This window comes from Lepisosteus oculatus, chromosome 1, assembly GCF_040954835.1.
Source record: "Lepisosteus oculatus isolate fLepOcu1 chromosome 1, fLepOcu1.hap2, whole genome shotgun sequence".
NCBI lineage: Eukaryota > Metazoa > Chordata > Actinopteri > Semionotiformes > Lepisosteidae > Lepisosteus > Lepisosteus oculatus.
Window position 1 is genome coordinate 14364496 of NC_090696.1, and position 16865 is coordinate 14381360.

General features: G+C 36.9%; 1 protein-coding gene across 4 annotated transcripts in view; it reads right to left on the reverse strand.

The window, feature by feature from the left end:
• Positions 1-15504, reverse strand: part of tll1 (tolloid-like 1) — a 95917-nt gene extending 80413 nt beyond the window's left edge. The window contains exons 1-2 of one of the 4 annotated variants that reach the window (XM_015344358.2): positions 15357-15504; positions 12757-13270 (exon numbers count right to left, since the gene is read on the reverse strand). In XM_015344358.2, coding sequence (XP_015199844.1) covers positions 12757-12901 — 145 coding nt within the window. In that variant the 5' untranslated portion in view covers positions 12902-13270; positions 15357-15504. Of the gene's footprint in view, positions 1-12756; positions 13348-13889; positions 13937-15356 lie in introns of those variants that run through there. The other 3 variants (XM_015344359.2, XM_015344361.2, XM_006629214.3) reach the window with 3 other exon arrangements.
• Between the last annotated feature and the right edge of the window lie 1361 nt (positions 15505-16865).

Sequence of the window (16865 nt, forward strand, 5' to 3'; positions counted from 1 at the left end):
TAGATTGCTGAAACTTTGTGTGTAATGTAGCAGCTAGCCTATACGATGTGTCACCTTCTCCTTTAACATACACTCCTTATTCCTGGAATTTGTTTTATGGGGAGGTGTGGTGGCTCTGTGGCTAAGGATCTGCACCTGTGGCTGGAAGGTTGCCTGTTTGTATCCCGCAGCCGGCAGAGGAATCCTACTCCGTTGGGCCCCTGAGCAAGGCCCTTAAACCCAGCTGCTCCAGGGGTGCTGTACAATGGCTGACTCTGTGCTCTGATCCCAAGCTTCTCTCTCCCTGTCTGTGTCTCATGGAGAGCAAGTTGGGGTATGCAAAAAGACAACTTCCTAATATAAGAAATTGTATATGGCCGATAAAGTGATCTTATCTTATCTTATTACAAAGCTATCATTCAAATTTGCAATTATATAAGATGATTTATATATATTGCTTTCAGATCATTGCAGTGCAATTGCAGAAAAAATGTGAAGTCCTCCTTCCTTAAAATTCCTTGCTGTTGGTATTGCAATATTGTACAAAAGGCTAACACTGCAATAACACTGCCAAATACTGAATCATTTCAAAATGCACAAAACTATTTGGACATTGTAAATGAAACCATAGAGGACAAACAGAGTACTTTACTGTGACATACAGTTCTTCTGTCAGTGCACTGCATTTGCAACACGATTTTGTTCAACATATAACAGAAATTGAATGCATAAAGATATAATTCTACACTAACAAAATGTTTTTACATTCATTTCCACTTCTCCCATGGTTTAACTGTGATTTAAGTTGGTAACAGTATACCTAAACAATACGCATCCCACATCCATCCCTGATAAGTGTCATGACTGCTTCGTACAATGACACCCAAAGACAGGAGCAGTAGTAACAGCAAAAAATGAAATTGCTATTAAAAAATTTGACAGATTTCATATTCAGATTATTTTGCCCATTTTTTAAAATTAATTCCCTATATACCTGAGATGGGCAACTCTCATCTTCAAGGGATGCAAGGCCATCATGTCTCATGTCTTAATGACTCACAGAACGTCAACCCTAAAGGACTGGACTTGCTGTATATTATCTTAAAATGAAAATCACAGAAAGGTGGCCAACAGAGAGTGATGGTGAAGAGTAATATATGTAGTGAATATATACTGTAGCATTCCGGATAGATGGGAAAGTAGGTAAAGGTTGTGATGTAGCATGGTACCATAAACAGAGCTTTGAGGCACATGAACAGAACCTAGTTAAGACAAAGGTCTTAGATACTGTATGGGTCAGATTAATAAAAAACATCCAAGTACTAGGAGAATGTTATAGTCCACCACCAGATATGAAATTCAGATATCAGTTATATTATGTAGTATTATATAGTATATAGAATCAGGAACATATGAGTAAAGAAAGGAGTAGCTTTCATAGGAGATTTTAGATATTCATACACAGATCCCATAAAAAAACAACATTTGCAAATGTAATAAGCATTTGCCATTGAAAGGATAGACTTGGCTAATGTCTGCTTTCTTACTCGGGTTGTAAAAGCATGTACTAGAGGAAATGCCTGAATTGATCTAGTCTTTACAACAGAGAATGGAAAATACAAATGAGAGAACCATTAGGCAAGTGTGATCAACATATGCTTTAAACTATGTCTTGAAACTGTACAGGCATAGCCCATAACACGGGTATAAAATGTCAGGATAGCAGACTGTGATGGAATGGGACAGGACACATATGGAATCAGTAGAGAATGGATGACAACAGTTTAACAATAGCCTGCTGGAAACACAGAACAGATTTATCTAAAGAGTAAGTAAATCAAAGTCAAGAAAGCAGTGGCCAAAATTGTTAATACGTGCATTAACAAAAAATAAGGAGTATGTTTTTTTTCTAAAAAGATTGAAGAGAAATGTCAGATGGATTAAATGCATATTTCTCAAAGATATTTATCAAAGAAGAAACTGACAACATGTCAGACTGGGGAAAAACTTCTATATTAGCATGGAAGAGGGGGAAGTGTTTCATGTAGTTAGAGGTACATACGATAAATAGGTCTCCAGGATCTGGTCAGTACCGAGATGGGAGATCTCCTGTGAAAAATGAAGGTTGCTGCTGGAAGAGGTGTTAGTGTTACCTGTAGGGGGTTGTTAATCCTGCAGCCTATGTGGGCCCTAATGTATAGTATAGTGATGGGGACACTATACTGTAGAAAAGGTGCAATCCTTCGGATGAGACTCTCTGTGGTCATTAAAAATCCCAGGGTTTCTCTCGAAAAGAGTAGGGGTGTTACCCTGGTGTCCTGGCCAAATTTCCCATTGGCCTTTACCAATTATGGCCTCCTTATAATCCCCATCTCTGAACTGGCATCATCACTCTGCTGCACTCTGGCTGCCATTGCATTGTGGTGGTGGAGGGGAGTCCCCATTACCTGTAAAGTTCTATGAGTGAAGTGTTCGGAAAATGACTATATAATTGTAAGGATTATTATTATAATATTCTACAATATTCTACAGGAACCAACACATGTTATCTCTACGTCTTTAACAGAATTCTTCCAGTTGTCAAACAAGACAACATTTACACGCATAGAATGTAAAATTCTATGCACCCATCCATTAAAAGGGCATCAAACTCAAACTTAAACATTACTTTTATTATATGTTAAAATGAAATTATAGTTAGAAATTATTGACAGGATCATCAGTTTAGCAACAGTATTCTGAGAAAATAAACGTGGATTAAGAAAAGGTAGCTCTTGTTTAACTTACTGGTTAGACTTTATACATCAATAATTGGAATTAAACCCAGAATTGGAGAATTAGCCGACACTGTACAGTCCATAAAAGAAGAAAAGAAAAAAGACTCAAGATTGGACAAATACATTGCAGACAGGAGCAGAGTCAGAGAACATCTTCAGAATTAAGAGTGAAACACAGACCAGAGGACAGGAAAAGAGGTTCCCTGTACAAAACTACAGGAAAATGGATTTAAAACTGAAAACAGGAGGCACCTCTTTACACAAAGATTTGTAGGAACTTGGAACAAGAAGCCCAGCCATGTTGTTGAAGTTGATTCCCTAGCACCTTTTGGAAAATATACAGGACAAGATCCTATGAAAAATATAGTCATCTACAGTGCCCTCTAGATCCCCAGTGAATTCCAAACAAAAAAAGGCAAATAACGTGTAGAATGAGTAACAGACTGGATAATATAGTGTGCATCACAGCACCTATTCCAAAGCTCTGCAACCATTCTTTTTCATTAAAGAATCTGTATACAGTTTGGTCATTAAAAATGTAGAAAATAAGTTCAATTACTTGGCAGTAGCATACTAAAAGAAGTATGAGATTTATTGAGATTCTGATGCAAGACAATAAATCAATAGAAAAAAAATCTATTTCTTTGAGACTTTCAAAGAGTTCTAATACATCTGAAATTCAAATGAACTTGATGCTACATTAGTAACTCTGCTGAGCCAGCTTTGTGTATTTTTTTAAAATAAGAAACCAATAGTTAATTTATTGGTAAAGCAAACAGCTCATAAATTATATATTTAACTGGAATAATATCCATAGTCTCACTTTCACACAATCCTGTTGAACTAATTATTTTAAATGTTTGGGAGGCAGGGTCAGTTGCTTAGACTGGTAAAGTGCAATGCTTTTCTGCATCATTTTCAAGGACTAAAAAAGAAAAAACAGTTGAACAGTTTCTATGCTTGAGATCATGACCTTTTCTAACTTAAAAAATCAGTAAGCACTATATATATAGTGTGAAACTGCATTTTTCCTGTTCAACTGATTCTGTTTCTCAAAGTATACTGTACAGAGTCAGTGTTGTCAGTGTACACTATATAATAGTCAGTGTAAGAAAAGCCAGTGAGTTAAGATATGTTTAAATACTGTAGGTACTTTTGAGACTGGTAAGGACAGATCTCATTCTTGAGCCTGGCAAAGCACTAATAGTGGCTTTTTAGAGAAAAGGTTATTTTGGCTCTTTGTTTTCTTTTTCTTTTCTCCTTCTTCTATTTCTGTTCTACATCATATCCCCCTTCTCCATCTATATACTGTAGAATCTGTAGTTAATCTAAACCCCCCCCCCATTTCAGATCTTCAATATAGATTAACACGTATCCTCAAATAAATTATTGAACTTTGTTTCATTACGCAACAAGACTCGGATAGTAGACAAAGAAATGTGAACACCTGTGTAAATGAAGTACACCAAGTATATTAAAAAGCAAGAGCTTCTAAGAAGGACTGACTCATGTGTTAAGCAAATAACATTCCAGTATGCTTATGGTCATGAATAAAAATGTTGGACAGGCCTGGTTGCCTCTAATTATGGCTAGAATGGCCAAAAGAGTTGATCCCCCCGAAGCTGAAAGAGGGGTGATATTAGCTTCACAGGAGCTTCATTCAACAAGACAGCTCCACCTGCTAATGTTTCACAAGACGTGGTGTCTGAGGTGATGTCACTCAGAGGGAAAGACACAATCGGCAAAGAGCAACAGTGGGCAAAAGCACTTACTGTAGGATCCTGATATCCCTGCAGTCATTCATTGCTGAAGGCAAAATAGGTGCGCATCTACAGATCAGTTGACTGCAAATCTCTACCCAGGGTGAGAGCAATCAGTCTAATTAAAAACAGTACTCTGAGCACTCCACAGAATGTGATACCATAGATGAGTTTCAATACATGTCTGTGAGCCCAGTGGTACAAAGAGCAGAGGCCATGAGCTACCAAGCAGTAAAGATATACGATATGGTCAAAAACATCGTCTTACACTGTGTTCCCGACCAACGGATGAGTGTACATGTAACACCAACATTTCTGCAGGTTCCATGATGTTGGAGGTTCCATGATGCGCTTTCCCAATGTGTTTTCCGGTGATTCCTCATTCCCTTAGAGAATGATGCTTAGATGGCAAAGACAATGTTAATCACCATTTAACGGTACGGAGTCACCATCTTCATCCCATGTTGCAGCATTTCTTTCCTGCCGCGGGTATCAAAACTTGAAAACGCCCCCCATATACAGAGCACATCTGGTCATCCAATGGTGCGATAAGCATGACAACGATCTTATTCATTTATCAAGGTATTCTCAGTCACCAGATCTGAACCCAACTGAGCATTCAGCACTGAAGGCAATGCATTGAGCACTGGGACAACACCAAAGACTAAGGCTTCCACCTTCATCAAGAAGACACGATTGATTTTTTCATGGAAAAATATTGCCACATTTCTCCTCTCTCCACAGCCCTGTTAAGTGATTTCACATTAGTGGTTCCATATTTTTTTTTGTTGTTAACAGGCTGTATGTCTTAAAAAGATTTTCTAATATAACTTCTCAGCTGTTGCAATTTAGCTGTTTTTCAGGCAAACTGCAATTTTAGCCTACCTGCAATTATAACAAAAGGTACTATTTTTAAAAGTAATGGGGTTGTCAGATCCACCCATTTTAAAATTATTCATAATCAGGCAATTACATCTGTTTGAAGATTTAAAGTGGTAGAATACAAAGCCTTCTTGTCTGGACTGAGACAGATTTTGTAGCCATTATGCTCAGCATGAAAAAATGTGAAAGTTTTATGCATCTAGAATGCTAAAAAATATTATACATGCATAATCTTTCACCTTTTGTTTTGTTAAATATATTTATAAAGTTATATATTGTATTTTAAAAATACATCATAACATAACAATACAAATTCATATTATTGTTAAAAGGATATTAAATATAAAATTAGATAATATCACTTTATTAGCCATATACAATTTCTTGCATTAGGAATTTGTCTTTTTCACATACCCCAGCTCACTCTCCATGAGACACACAGACAGAGAGAAGCTGGGGGTCAGAGCACAGGGTCAGCCAATGTACAGCACCCCTGGAGCAGTTGGGGTTAAAGGCCTTGCTCAGGAGCCTAATGGAGTAGGACTGCAGATCCTTAGCCACAGAGCCACCGCTCCGCCCCTGTATACTGTATGACTATAATATATTATAGTAATAATGCGACTATTGTTACTTATGGAGTTTTAAAACAAAAGTTCTGGAGTTCAAACCTCATCTCAACCATTTCCACCTAGCTACATATACCGTACATGTCGTGCTTCTTGATTACACACTTTTGTCAATTACCCAAGTAAAGATCATTATTGAAATGGTGCCTGTTCTTTAGAGTTTGACCTAACTACTGATATGTGATTTTAGCCCAATTAAAACAAAAAGATTTTTAAAAAGAGTTTTCTCTTCATGTGGCTTATTGATCTCTGCATACACAGTTTTGTTTAATAAGTATATTCCATTATTTTAAGTTCTGTTTTTGTGTATACTGTAATTAAATCAATAAAGACATTGTGAAGTTAAAGTTACTTAGTGAATAATCAGGTTATCTGGAATATTGCGTTTAACAATTGTGACATAAGTCAAGGAGAAGGGCAACATGGCTGGAAAAGGGCAACATGGCAACATGGCTGCAGTCAGCACTGGTGATTAGAACTCATGGCTCTCTTTCGGATAGCAGGTCTTCCCATGTTTGCATGGATTTTTGCCAGGTGTTTTGCTTTCCTGCCACCTTTAAAAGACATGTAGGAGTCGGGTGGGTGCCCTGCAATGGATCAGCACCCTGCCAAGGATACAATCCCTTGCTGTGCCCTATACTTCCATGATAGGCTTAATTTTTGCGCAATCCCTACCTGAAATAATCAACTTTTTGAAACTGGATGAATGGATGCAGCAATAGCATTAGCTTACATGATTACACAATAAAGGAATGCACATTGGATATAATCCACAGAGAAGCACAGACAGCTGCACAACAATGCCTATTAATGCCTATTATTAAAGACTACCAGTAATCAACTGCAAAGCACCCATCCCAGCGGTGACATCCGTTCTTTAAAATTACAATGCACTTGACCTTGAAAACAGCCAGACAGGAGCACAGGAAATGGGAAACAGAGAAGGAGATGCTGTATTTAGGAAATTCAGGCAACCTTGCACATTCTTTTTGAAATAAAACTTTCCTGATAATCGACAAATGAAAAACAGCTTTCTTCTTCATATTTTTTTCTACTTTTTGAGAATTGTAATTTTAAAGGAAATAGTTGTCAGTAAAAGAGAGGTCTTTTATTGGGATTTAAGGAGAGTAGTGGTACAGACTCTTATCTAACTTTTAACAACTGTATAAAATTTACCAGCTTTACAATTCAGAACATCAAATTTAAATAGATTTTACATCTACAATTTTAGCAACTTCTTTAAGGAGCCCAGAATTTAGGCCTCAACAACCTCACTAGGAAGCCTGTTCCCGCTACCCTTTGTTTAAAGAAGTGTTTCCTATTCTCTGTCTTAAATGAATTTCCTTTTATGTGTCACGGTTTCACTGCTGAGTAGGAAGGAGTCCCTGGGTTGACCCTATCTGTACCCCTTAGGATTAAACACACTTGAACCAAATCTCTTCTCTGTCCCCTTTGTTCTAGAACGAACAAATATGACAGTTCTCTAAGATGAGGAAGATTTTGTGCAGGTTTTCTCTGAACTCTTTATGACTTCTGTATTATGAACACAATGTCTCTTGACAGATAATCCGCACGTGGTGTTATATAACTACACATCGGTTCACAGTTTGTTTTCTTATTGCTTCCTTGCTTTGTCTTAATGATGACAAGAAAGAAAGTATAAGCAGCTCTTCTTTTGAAGCTAAGTGCATCTTGGATTTACCCATTTAATATATGTACAGTTTACAGCATCTGCATGGATCACATTTTTATGGCTCATTTGCTTGTTAGTATTTAATTTGCCATGTGTTTGAGCTTATCTGAGTTTTTTATACCCAATCTGTGGGTATAACACCCTTCTTCAGTGGTAATTGAACTGCTCAAGATACAGTCCTATGAATTATATCTCTTATTTCCTTATGAACCATTAAGTATAGGAATAAAACATCAGACCCCCATGATTCACCAGTTTTATGCCATCCTAGTCCCTGTAATACCTGGGTGTCACTTATGCTTAAAGTTATTGTGTTAAGTGTTGACAGAGCTCCTTCTATAACTCGAGAGGTGATATTGACACTTGAAACCAAGTTACTGTATGTTCAGGAGTGATTTTAGAAAGCAATGTATAACATTGTTTCACCTGACCCCGGAGCCACTAATCAGTTGGTAAATAAATGTGTTAGTTAGGTTTTGTCACACCTTTTATGATATGCACTTATGATATGTCTCTTTAGAGTTAGTCCTTACACTGAAACAAAACTGTTTACTTTGTCTTGTTTGGTGTCTAGCGATCATCCAAACATCTAATCACAAGATTTTATTGAACCCAACTTTCCGCCGGAATAAGGTTTAGCGGTTTTCCCTACTCACTACAATAACTCATTACATTAATGCGTTTTGATATAGCACTTATGCTGTAACCTTGTGCAGTACTTTTAATGACATTATGAGCCTTTTCCTGTTAAACAGCTAATCATATGAATAGTGCTTCAAAGGGCCTTTAAAGAAAAATTAACAATAAATATGTGAGCATTTTTTTCAGATTAAGATTAAGTTCCTTCAATACAACTGTTTTATTCAATCAAAACAGATTTATATAAATAATATATGTGTACTTGGAAAATAAATGTTAAGATTTAAAGATATTTTGTCTTAGATGCATTTATGTAAAGTACTACTGAAGTTTTACTGCTGTTTAAATACAGGCTCCACTTCTGCATGTCATTAGCCACTCTTATACACTGAAAATCTCAAAGGTCAAGGTCTTAAATTCCATAACAAGTTCTAACATGCAATTAGATCTATACTTAAGACAACAAATTTATTTGAGGTATACTATGGAATGGCAACACTTAGTCTGGTAATTTGATTTTTTCATGGAATTCAGCTGGTTATATGTATTTCACTCACATGCTTTTTAAATTATTAAAGCCTTACAATTATATTGGAACAGTTCAGAAGTGAAACTATTTGATTCCTAATGGTTAATTATGCAAAGTTAACTAAACATGTTTGACTATAATACTTACATTCATCAATTGCTTCTTTAAAATGAAGTGCCAAAACGCATCACTACACACATGTGTGCTTGTGAATTTGAATGTGCAAAAGCAATGTGCGCACACTTTAAAGGCAGAAAGGTCTACTAGTTTTAATCACACTGTAGCATGGCTATGGCTTGGTGAAAAACACAGGGATAAAACTCCCAAAATGCTAGATGAATTCACTGAACACTGGATTTACAAAACACTGACCTGTGATATAATACGCATATCGGCTATTTGTATCAGCTGCCAGTTGCAGATGCACTACAAGATGGTGTTAAATGGAACTGGCTTTATATTATGGTGACATACTGTATATGGCTGTTCATAGCAGCATGGTGGCTAGCCCTATTGCCTGATAAGTTCCAGGATAATGAAATCAGGATCGTGACTTCATTTCCAGACTGGGCTCCTTTTGTGTGGAGATTTTTAATGTTCTTCCTGCGTTCTCGTGGAGTTTCTTTAGATGCTCTGGTTTCCTCCAGTCTTCCAAAGACTTAAAAGTTAGGTTTGACAGGCTGCTCTAAATTGTTACTTTCCTTGTGGGTTTCAAGATAATTTCATACTTGGGGAAGTGTATTCTCAGCACAACTAGTACTTTTTACCAGACTGTAGTAAAAGGGCACTGAGAAATGGAAGCACATTTCTACACAAAGAGTTGTGGGAGTATGGAACAAGCTACCCAGCCATGTCATTGAAGCAGATATTCTGACTTTCTTCAAGAAGTCACTGCATAAGATCTTCAGATCACTTAGTTTCTAATAACCAAATGGGCTAGATGAACTAAATGTGCTCTTCTCATTTGTAAGCTTTCTTATGTTCTTGATCACAATAGTATTAAATCAGTCAAAGTGCTGTCTCTTATCTGTAACCTGTATCTGATGTTCTTGGTGATATTTCCAGCTAATCAATTCTTATCAAATTTAACAACATTTAAATTGTTAATTGTAAACAGTTAAACATATACAGTAGGCTTTAGACTGCTGCTTTATTTTCTGACAAACCAGTAAGGCTAACTTGAATTACGATATATGATTTTGTTCATTCGGATACCATACATCACATTTGCACTAGAGATCTTGGATAATAATATGTTTATCTGTTATACTGTTATGGAAAATGGAAGAGTTTGAGTTTATCCACCTATAGATTCACATATTTGCTATCTCAAGTTCCTGAATTCCTTACAATTATGGGTTTTCTGAAAAGGTTTTACTCTTATACTAAAAAATAAAATTACATGGTGAAAATATGATTTTGTTATTAATTGAAACATTGTTTTTTTACTTTATATCCCTTTATGATATTTTGTGTAAATCATAATACTATTTGACATACTTATGATCAAAAGCCAAGCTTTTACTCATGAATATATATAAACCTTTGGCATTCAATGCATTTATTGTTCCAGTGTATCAAGAATGTATGTGTTTTTCTAGACATTGGAGTTTCTGGTTCACAGAATGGCAGAAAACATCACATTATGAATGTATGAACAAATATCTTTGCATATCTAATCCATGATGTTTCTTCTTTCTGAACATATGATTTAACACTCCAACAACAGACCTGTTCAGATATTAATGACTTAATTTAAGTGCTATTAGAACCAATACTATGCCTGTGAATGCTCTGATATAACTACATTTTGGGAAGAATGAATAAAATGCAAAGAGGCAGTTAGTCTGATCTGTTCAGATCAATATCCAAGATTTTGGAACACATCTAAGGTACCATCATACTTAGCAAGACTAAATTTACTGAGTCACAATCATGCCTTATCGAAGTATTAATCTAATATATGATATTAATGACCTGTTTTCTAAAACATGTACTGGCAAATAAAAGGCTTGTAATCTGAAGGCGTCTTGTTCCAGCACTAGACAATACATCACAGATTATATGAAGAAAGACCATATAATACAGGTGTCATAGTCCAGACTTGTCTCCATGATCTGCATTACTTCACCTTTTCAGCTAAGAGAATCAGAATAAATATTGCTATTTTTTGTTTTTTGTCCATTATATGTCTGATGCATCAATAAGGTTTTATAGGAGATTAGAATAATATGTGCCCTGCTCTTGTTACACACTATGATTAATTTTATTAACCTTTATTCCATTTAGATTCCCAACGAGAACCAACCTGCACACAGAAAGACTGGTATGATACACACCCAGTATCCTATTGCACATTCTTATATTATTATGCAATACTACAAAAACATTCACTTGGGTATTTATAAAATCTCTACTTTATATGGCTTCGTAACTAAAATGACCTTCCCTTTCCATAAATTAATCAGCAATCTATATGAAGGAGACAGGCACTGAACTGGTGACCCTTTTGTCTGCCAGCTACTACTCTACAGAACTGCTCCAGGAGAACAACTGAAGCTGAGCCAGACTGAAGTACTACACAGCTCCACACACGACCACTGAAAATAGCACCGGCCAATGAATCTTTCATACACGGAGATTTTCGGAAAGTGCCATTTCCCCTCCATTGATGCAACCACTGGTTTCACTTGTTCGTCTATATTTTTTTTTAATCCATGTCTGGTCCCAAACACTGTCCATTTTTTGTAACAAATTACACAGAAGTGGATATCAAATTTTAACAACTGACCCAGCTAGTTACCGCTGCAGAGAACTTTTATCTTTACGTCGACGCACCTACACTTACGCATAGCAACTTTAACCCGTAATCTACTGTGAAAAGAAATATTTCTACTAGTCATAATCCCGTATAAATATTAATATGCAACATTAACAAAAACAGTCATTAGGACGACTGATAATTAACTTGTTTGCCGAATTCAATAGCCTATAAAGCAACAACGTTCAAAAAAAGGTTTTATAGGAGATACTCGCATTTCATGGGAGAATCTTTGGCGACAGATATATAGCACGCTTTAAATGTGCACTTTATCACTGTAGTAAAATCGTGTTAAACTGCACTGTACATGGCACAACAAGACGTGTTAAAGTCAGAGAAGAGTCGGAAGACACCCCCTAAAACAAGTGCACGCAAATCTGAATGGCAACATTCTAATGATGACAGCAAACAGCACGTGGCTTCGAGCGCCACTCGTTTACTGAAGCTTTCAGCACGTTCGTTCCAGTTCTACATAAGACACGTTTCGCAGTTCATGTGTACATACATACTTCGTGAAAGAAAGGAATTCAACACGTTTAAATAGTTGCCGTTTACAAACGTGGCGCCAACCAGCTAAGCTCTAACGATAACATGTACAAAGTAGAGTTTATCTAGTAAATGTGAGAATTTGTCTTTCACAACCAGTATTTTCTCGGTCAGTTTGTGTATGAATGAAAAATACTGTGTTTTGTGGGCGATATATTTTGCTTCACATAGTACTTACAGAGTAAACCGATATTATTTTCTGTCAATTTAATCGAGGGTATTAGGATTAAAAACGTTTTCAAGCCACTGAGAGTCAAATAATCAACACTTTGGGACAATGGTCAGTTGTTTTCGTTCAAACTGTGTTAACTTCTTTTGTTTAATAGTTGAATGGGTGGGAAATGCTTCGCTTTTTATGTAATCGACTAATATTTGCATTAAAATGAATAGTTTATATAGGCACAATTAAATAGATGCAAAATTAGAGGATATTCGCATCTATAAATCAAATCTCTTGAAATAGCAATACTGTAGTTTGTGTAGATAAGGTGAAACATCACTTACCAGCTTTGCAAGGGTCCTTGTAGTCAATCGTCTCAGCTTTTTCCTCTTCATAAAAATCATAACTATAATCATACTCTAAGCAGTTGTACATTTCCAGTTTCCCACAAAAAGTCAATCCGGCAAGAAAAAGAGTGATCCAATGCATTTTAAATCACTTGCCAATTGAATGCAGATCAGGTGAACTAAGTAATGAATGAAAAAGTACCTCTTTTCACTGTAGACGTATTTTCAGAAGATGTATTTTTATTCCGAAATACTCAGCAGAGTCAGTAACGGACTGATAGAGGAATTTAGAAGGTTACTGCAAAGCCACCGTAGCTCAGGCTGTTTATTACTTGATTGATGACAGCGCAGAAGTTATAAATGTAGAGGCGATCCTTTCTCTTTAAACATTGTTTCTTTCATGTGACTTCTGGATCCAGTGGGTTTTTTTCTTCGCTAGGCGTGCAAATTCCCGGGAGCAAGCCCTATTGGGAAAGTGGAGGATCCGCAGTTGCATTAGAAAAGCTGATCTCTGAAAGTACAACAGGACGTAAATGTTTAAAACAACACACACTGAGGGCTCCGAGCTTCTAATGACAAGCAACACGGCAGGGCAGAGTGCCAGGACTAGCACTTTTTTGCTAACTTACGAAAATCCTATAGGCATCTAACAATCGTTCGCATCCTGCTTACTTATTCATACAATAAGGGTCAGGATCCGGACCGCCTCTGATCTGGTCTCTTGATAATAAAAACAGTAACTTCACACAGGTCCTGAGAAACATTAACTGCACTACAATCAGGGCATTGCTTTCTGTGTTACACGAGAAGCCGTAAACTCGAAACTGTGGGAGACCTTGGGCAGTGAGATAAATGTATACTTTAAAAATGTTCAACTGATCAACAACGTCTCCTTAAGCCACGCTTACTAAAAATAAATGTAGCTGCTCAGCTCCTTCGTAAACATTTTCTAAAAATACAAATATTGGTTTCTTCTATTGTTACATTGCACCGTTCCGTTCTTCAGCTGTCTGTTAGAAATGAAAGGAAACTGGTAGCTATTGAAGTAGCGCCTTCATTTTCTTAAAAAAAAACACGTTTTAAATAATAATAAAACGTAAGAAACCTGACAATTAGCGGTGGAAAATTACCGGATGCTGAGCATCAGAGGGAAGCTTCCATCTAGGTGAGACTCAAGTAATAAACTATTTGCAACCCATCTCGTTTTACAAGTTACATGCAGGGGGAAGTGAGTGGGAGTATTCTTTGTGATGGTGTTACATTTAACAGATTAACAACTCGTTTTGTCTCAGAGTTGATCAGTCTCTGCTACATGGTGCAGTTAGCCTTTTAATCTGCTTCAAACATAAAATGGGGTTTATGGGATAGATTCCAAAAGTAATACTATTTCCAGGTTTTAATATTAAGGAATGTATCGCTGAATATTTGAGGCATCTATCTGGACAGAGTATATAAGTACCTGTACTGGCCTACTTTGGTGGCAGAAAGCAAAACAGAAGCAAATCTGTGTCCAAATGTCTGAGATTTGGTAATGCACTATGGATTAAGCTGTTTTTTTCAGTGATTGTAACATTTTATGTCATACAATTTATGTGATTTCTATATAGCCAATTTAACACAAGCCGGTCCAAATTTGGTAAAATGTTATTCGCAAAGTTATATCTGTGATCGTTTCGGAGACCGCTCCTCGCCGAAATACGTGTCTTTAAAAAACCAAGTCCTGTTAGTCGGAGGCAGGGACAACAGCTGGGGCGGAGAGAGGTGTTTTAAAAGGGTAACATACTGAACAAACGTATAATTTTTTTTAAAAAGCGCAAGTCTGCCTTAATTGTATGTTTTCCCTTATTCTTGTCTCGACTTGATAACCACATCTTGAAAAGGACGTGGTTTCAGCAACGAAATGTTTTTTTCTCTTTTTTAACCTTTTGTCCTTTTTATAGTATAAGAGAGCGGTAGAATTTTCTATCATGCAAGTACAATGAAGGTCATGTTATATGAACTACTATGAAAAGCACCAATCGTATTTGGTAAACCAATGAATACATTAACATAACCGAATAATAATAACAACAACAATAATAATAATAACGGTGACGTAATGATGGATATTTTGGACGGGAAATTAATTTTAATATGTCTTCTTCTTGAACGTTTTTCTGCCTCCACTTTAAGACAAGTAGGTGTTAATCTGTGGAGTGTCCTGAGTTCTGTGCTCTCCCCGGATTTACCGAAAACTGCTTTCTGTTCAAAATCAGATTGTTGGAAATTGTACGAAACACCTTCAAGTCACAGGTATTTACATTTAAATCATAGTTTTCTGCATTCAGGGGAAAATAATAACTAAGCCAAACAAAAGGCTGCACTCAGGATGTCACTATAACCTTACGGGTTGCTTTATGCCATTAAATGACATAAACAAAAACCTATTCCTATAAAACATAATTCAAATTCAAAACCATTTGAAATTCTTAGTTGAATTGAACATAATTCGAAATTATAAATTAAACTGAATAAACTACAAGGTACCTAGAAGGCCACGGCCTTCTAACTTTTACTTAACGTCAAATACATCAATACAGACATATGTATATACATACCGTGGAGCTAAGGCTTTAATGTTTTATAGCTTCACTGCAAATTATCTTGAACTTTAGCGGCTGCCTTTCTTTAAGGTCTTTGCAACTATTCAACAACAACAATAATAATACATTTTCTAGCGGCTGCTGAGAGGAACATCTCACTCCAAACGTGCCCATTTCCCTTCTGAGATTAGTGTCTCTTCAGCAGGAGATTAATTCTTCTAGCAAGGTACGTGCTTACGTCACGCCATCAATCCATCAATCTGTCCTAACTTCATCGCCGCTAGTCGCCCGAGAAAATCCCTCACAGCAGAGCAGATAAAGCGGGCTGTGTTACCGAACGGAAGTGTATGCAAATCTCTTACGTTTATTATTCATTATTATCGATGAACTTGACTTAGTTTACAGTAGGTTGTCACCAAAAAGTAAAGCTATCCGTCAGAAAGAAGAATATATTTGCCTTCCCGTGCTTTTTTTCCAGCGCCCACCACAATTTTCAGTTACGGAGAAAACGTCGGTAAAACGCTCACTATTACAGACACACGCTGGTTTAGCTAGTTAAACACCAGTAATTGTTTAGAGACAGAAAGGTTATCTTACGTGGGTGGAAGTGGGTGAAACTGAGGAAAGGTTTTACAAGGAAGGGAAGAAAGGGTATATTCTTTTGCACTCTCACTTTCTACTGTACCCAGGCTACCGCGTTTCGAGATGGGGCTCTCTTGGGATATCGAAAAACACTGCAAACACGAATCTGAGTCCATTTAAATAATCCTTACCCAGTAAGGTAGAGTTTTTGTTAATGCAGTGCGCTGCTAGTCTCTGTTAGCTGTTAAAATGAAATGCAGCGTGGTGATATTCCCAGAGCTCGGGTTTACACACATCGTCGAAGCAGAAAAGGCAACTTCTGATCTGTTCGCATTAAAACTTGCAATAAGGTCGTGCGTCCTGTGTGTGAACATATGAGGACAGGTATTTGGAGAAACTGTCAGCTGCTTCAAACAGAAGGGAAAGGGGAGAAAGTTGATATTCAGCTGGAAGGCGGAGATCTTTCATGGCTTTCAAAGCAGCAGAGAACAGCGCCTTTCAGTCGCAGACCCGAGTAGGATTGGTCAGCTAAGAGCTCTAGATTTCAGCTGTTGTTCCATGATCACTTATTAGTCGGTTCTGCAGCACGTAAACAATCACAAATTGTTATTAATTGAAAACAAAACTGAAAAAGAAACTAAGAAAGAGGACATCCTGGAGGCGAGGTCACTACCTATGCCTCACAGCGTCAGTGAATCGACGTCAGTTGATATTTAGACTTCGTGCGACCCCTAGCGAACAACACAGGTTAAACGGCCCAAGACCCGAGTCCAAGACCTCGGTTATTGCCAAGTTCAATCAACGGTTTGATATACCTTTCACCTCTGGTGCAAACTAATTTGTACAACAATAAATCTCGCCTTTCAGGATGATGATTATTATTATTGTAACAATTATGATTTATATGTGATTATATAAATGCACGCAAACTCACATCTTGAA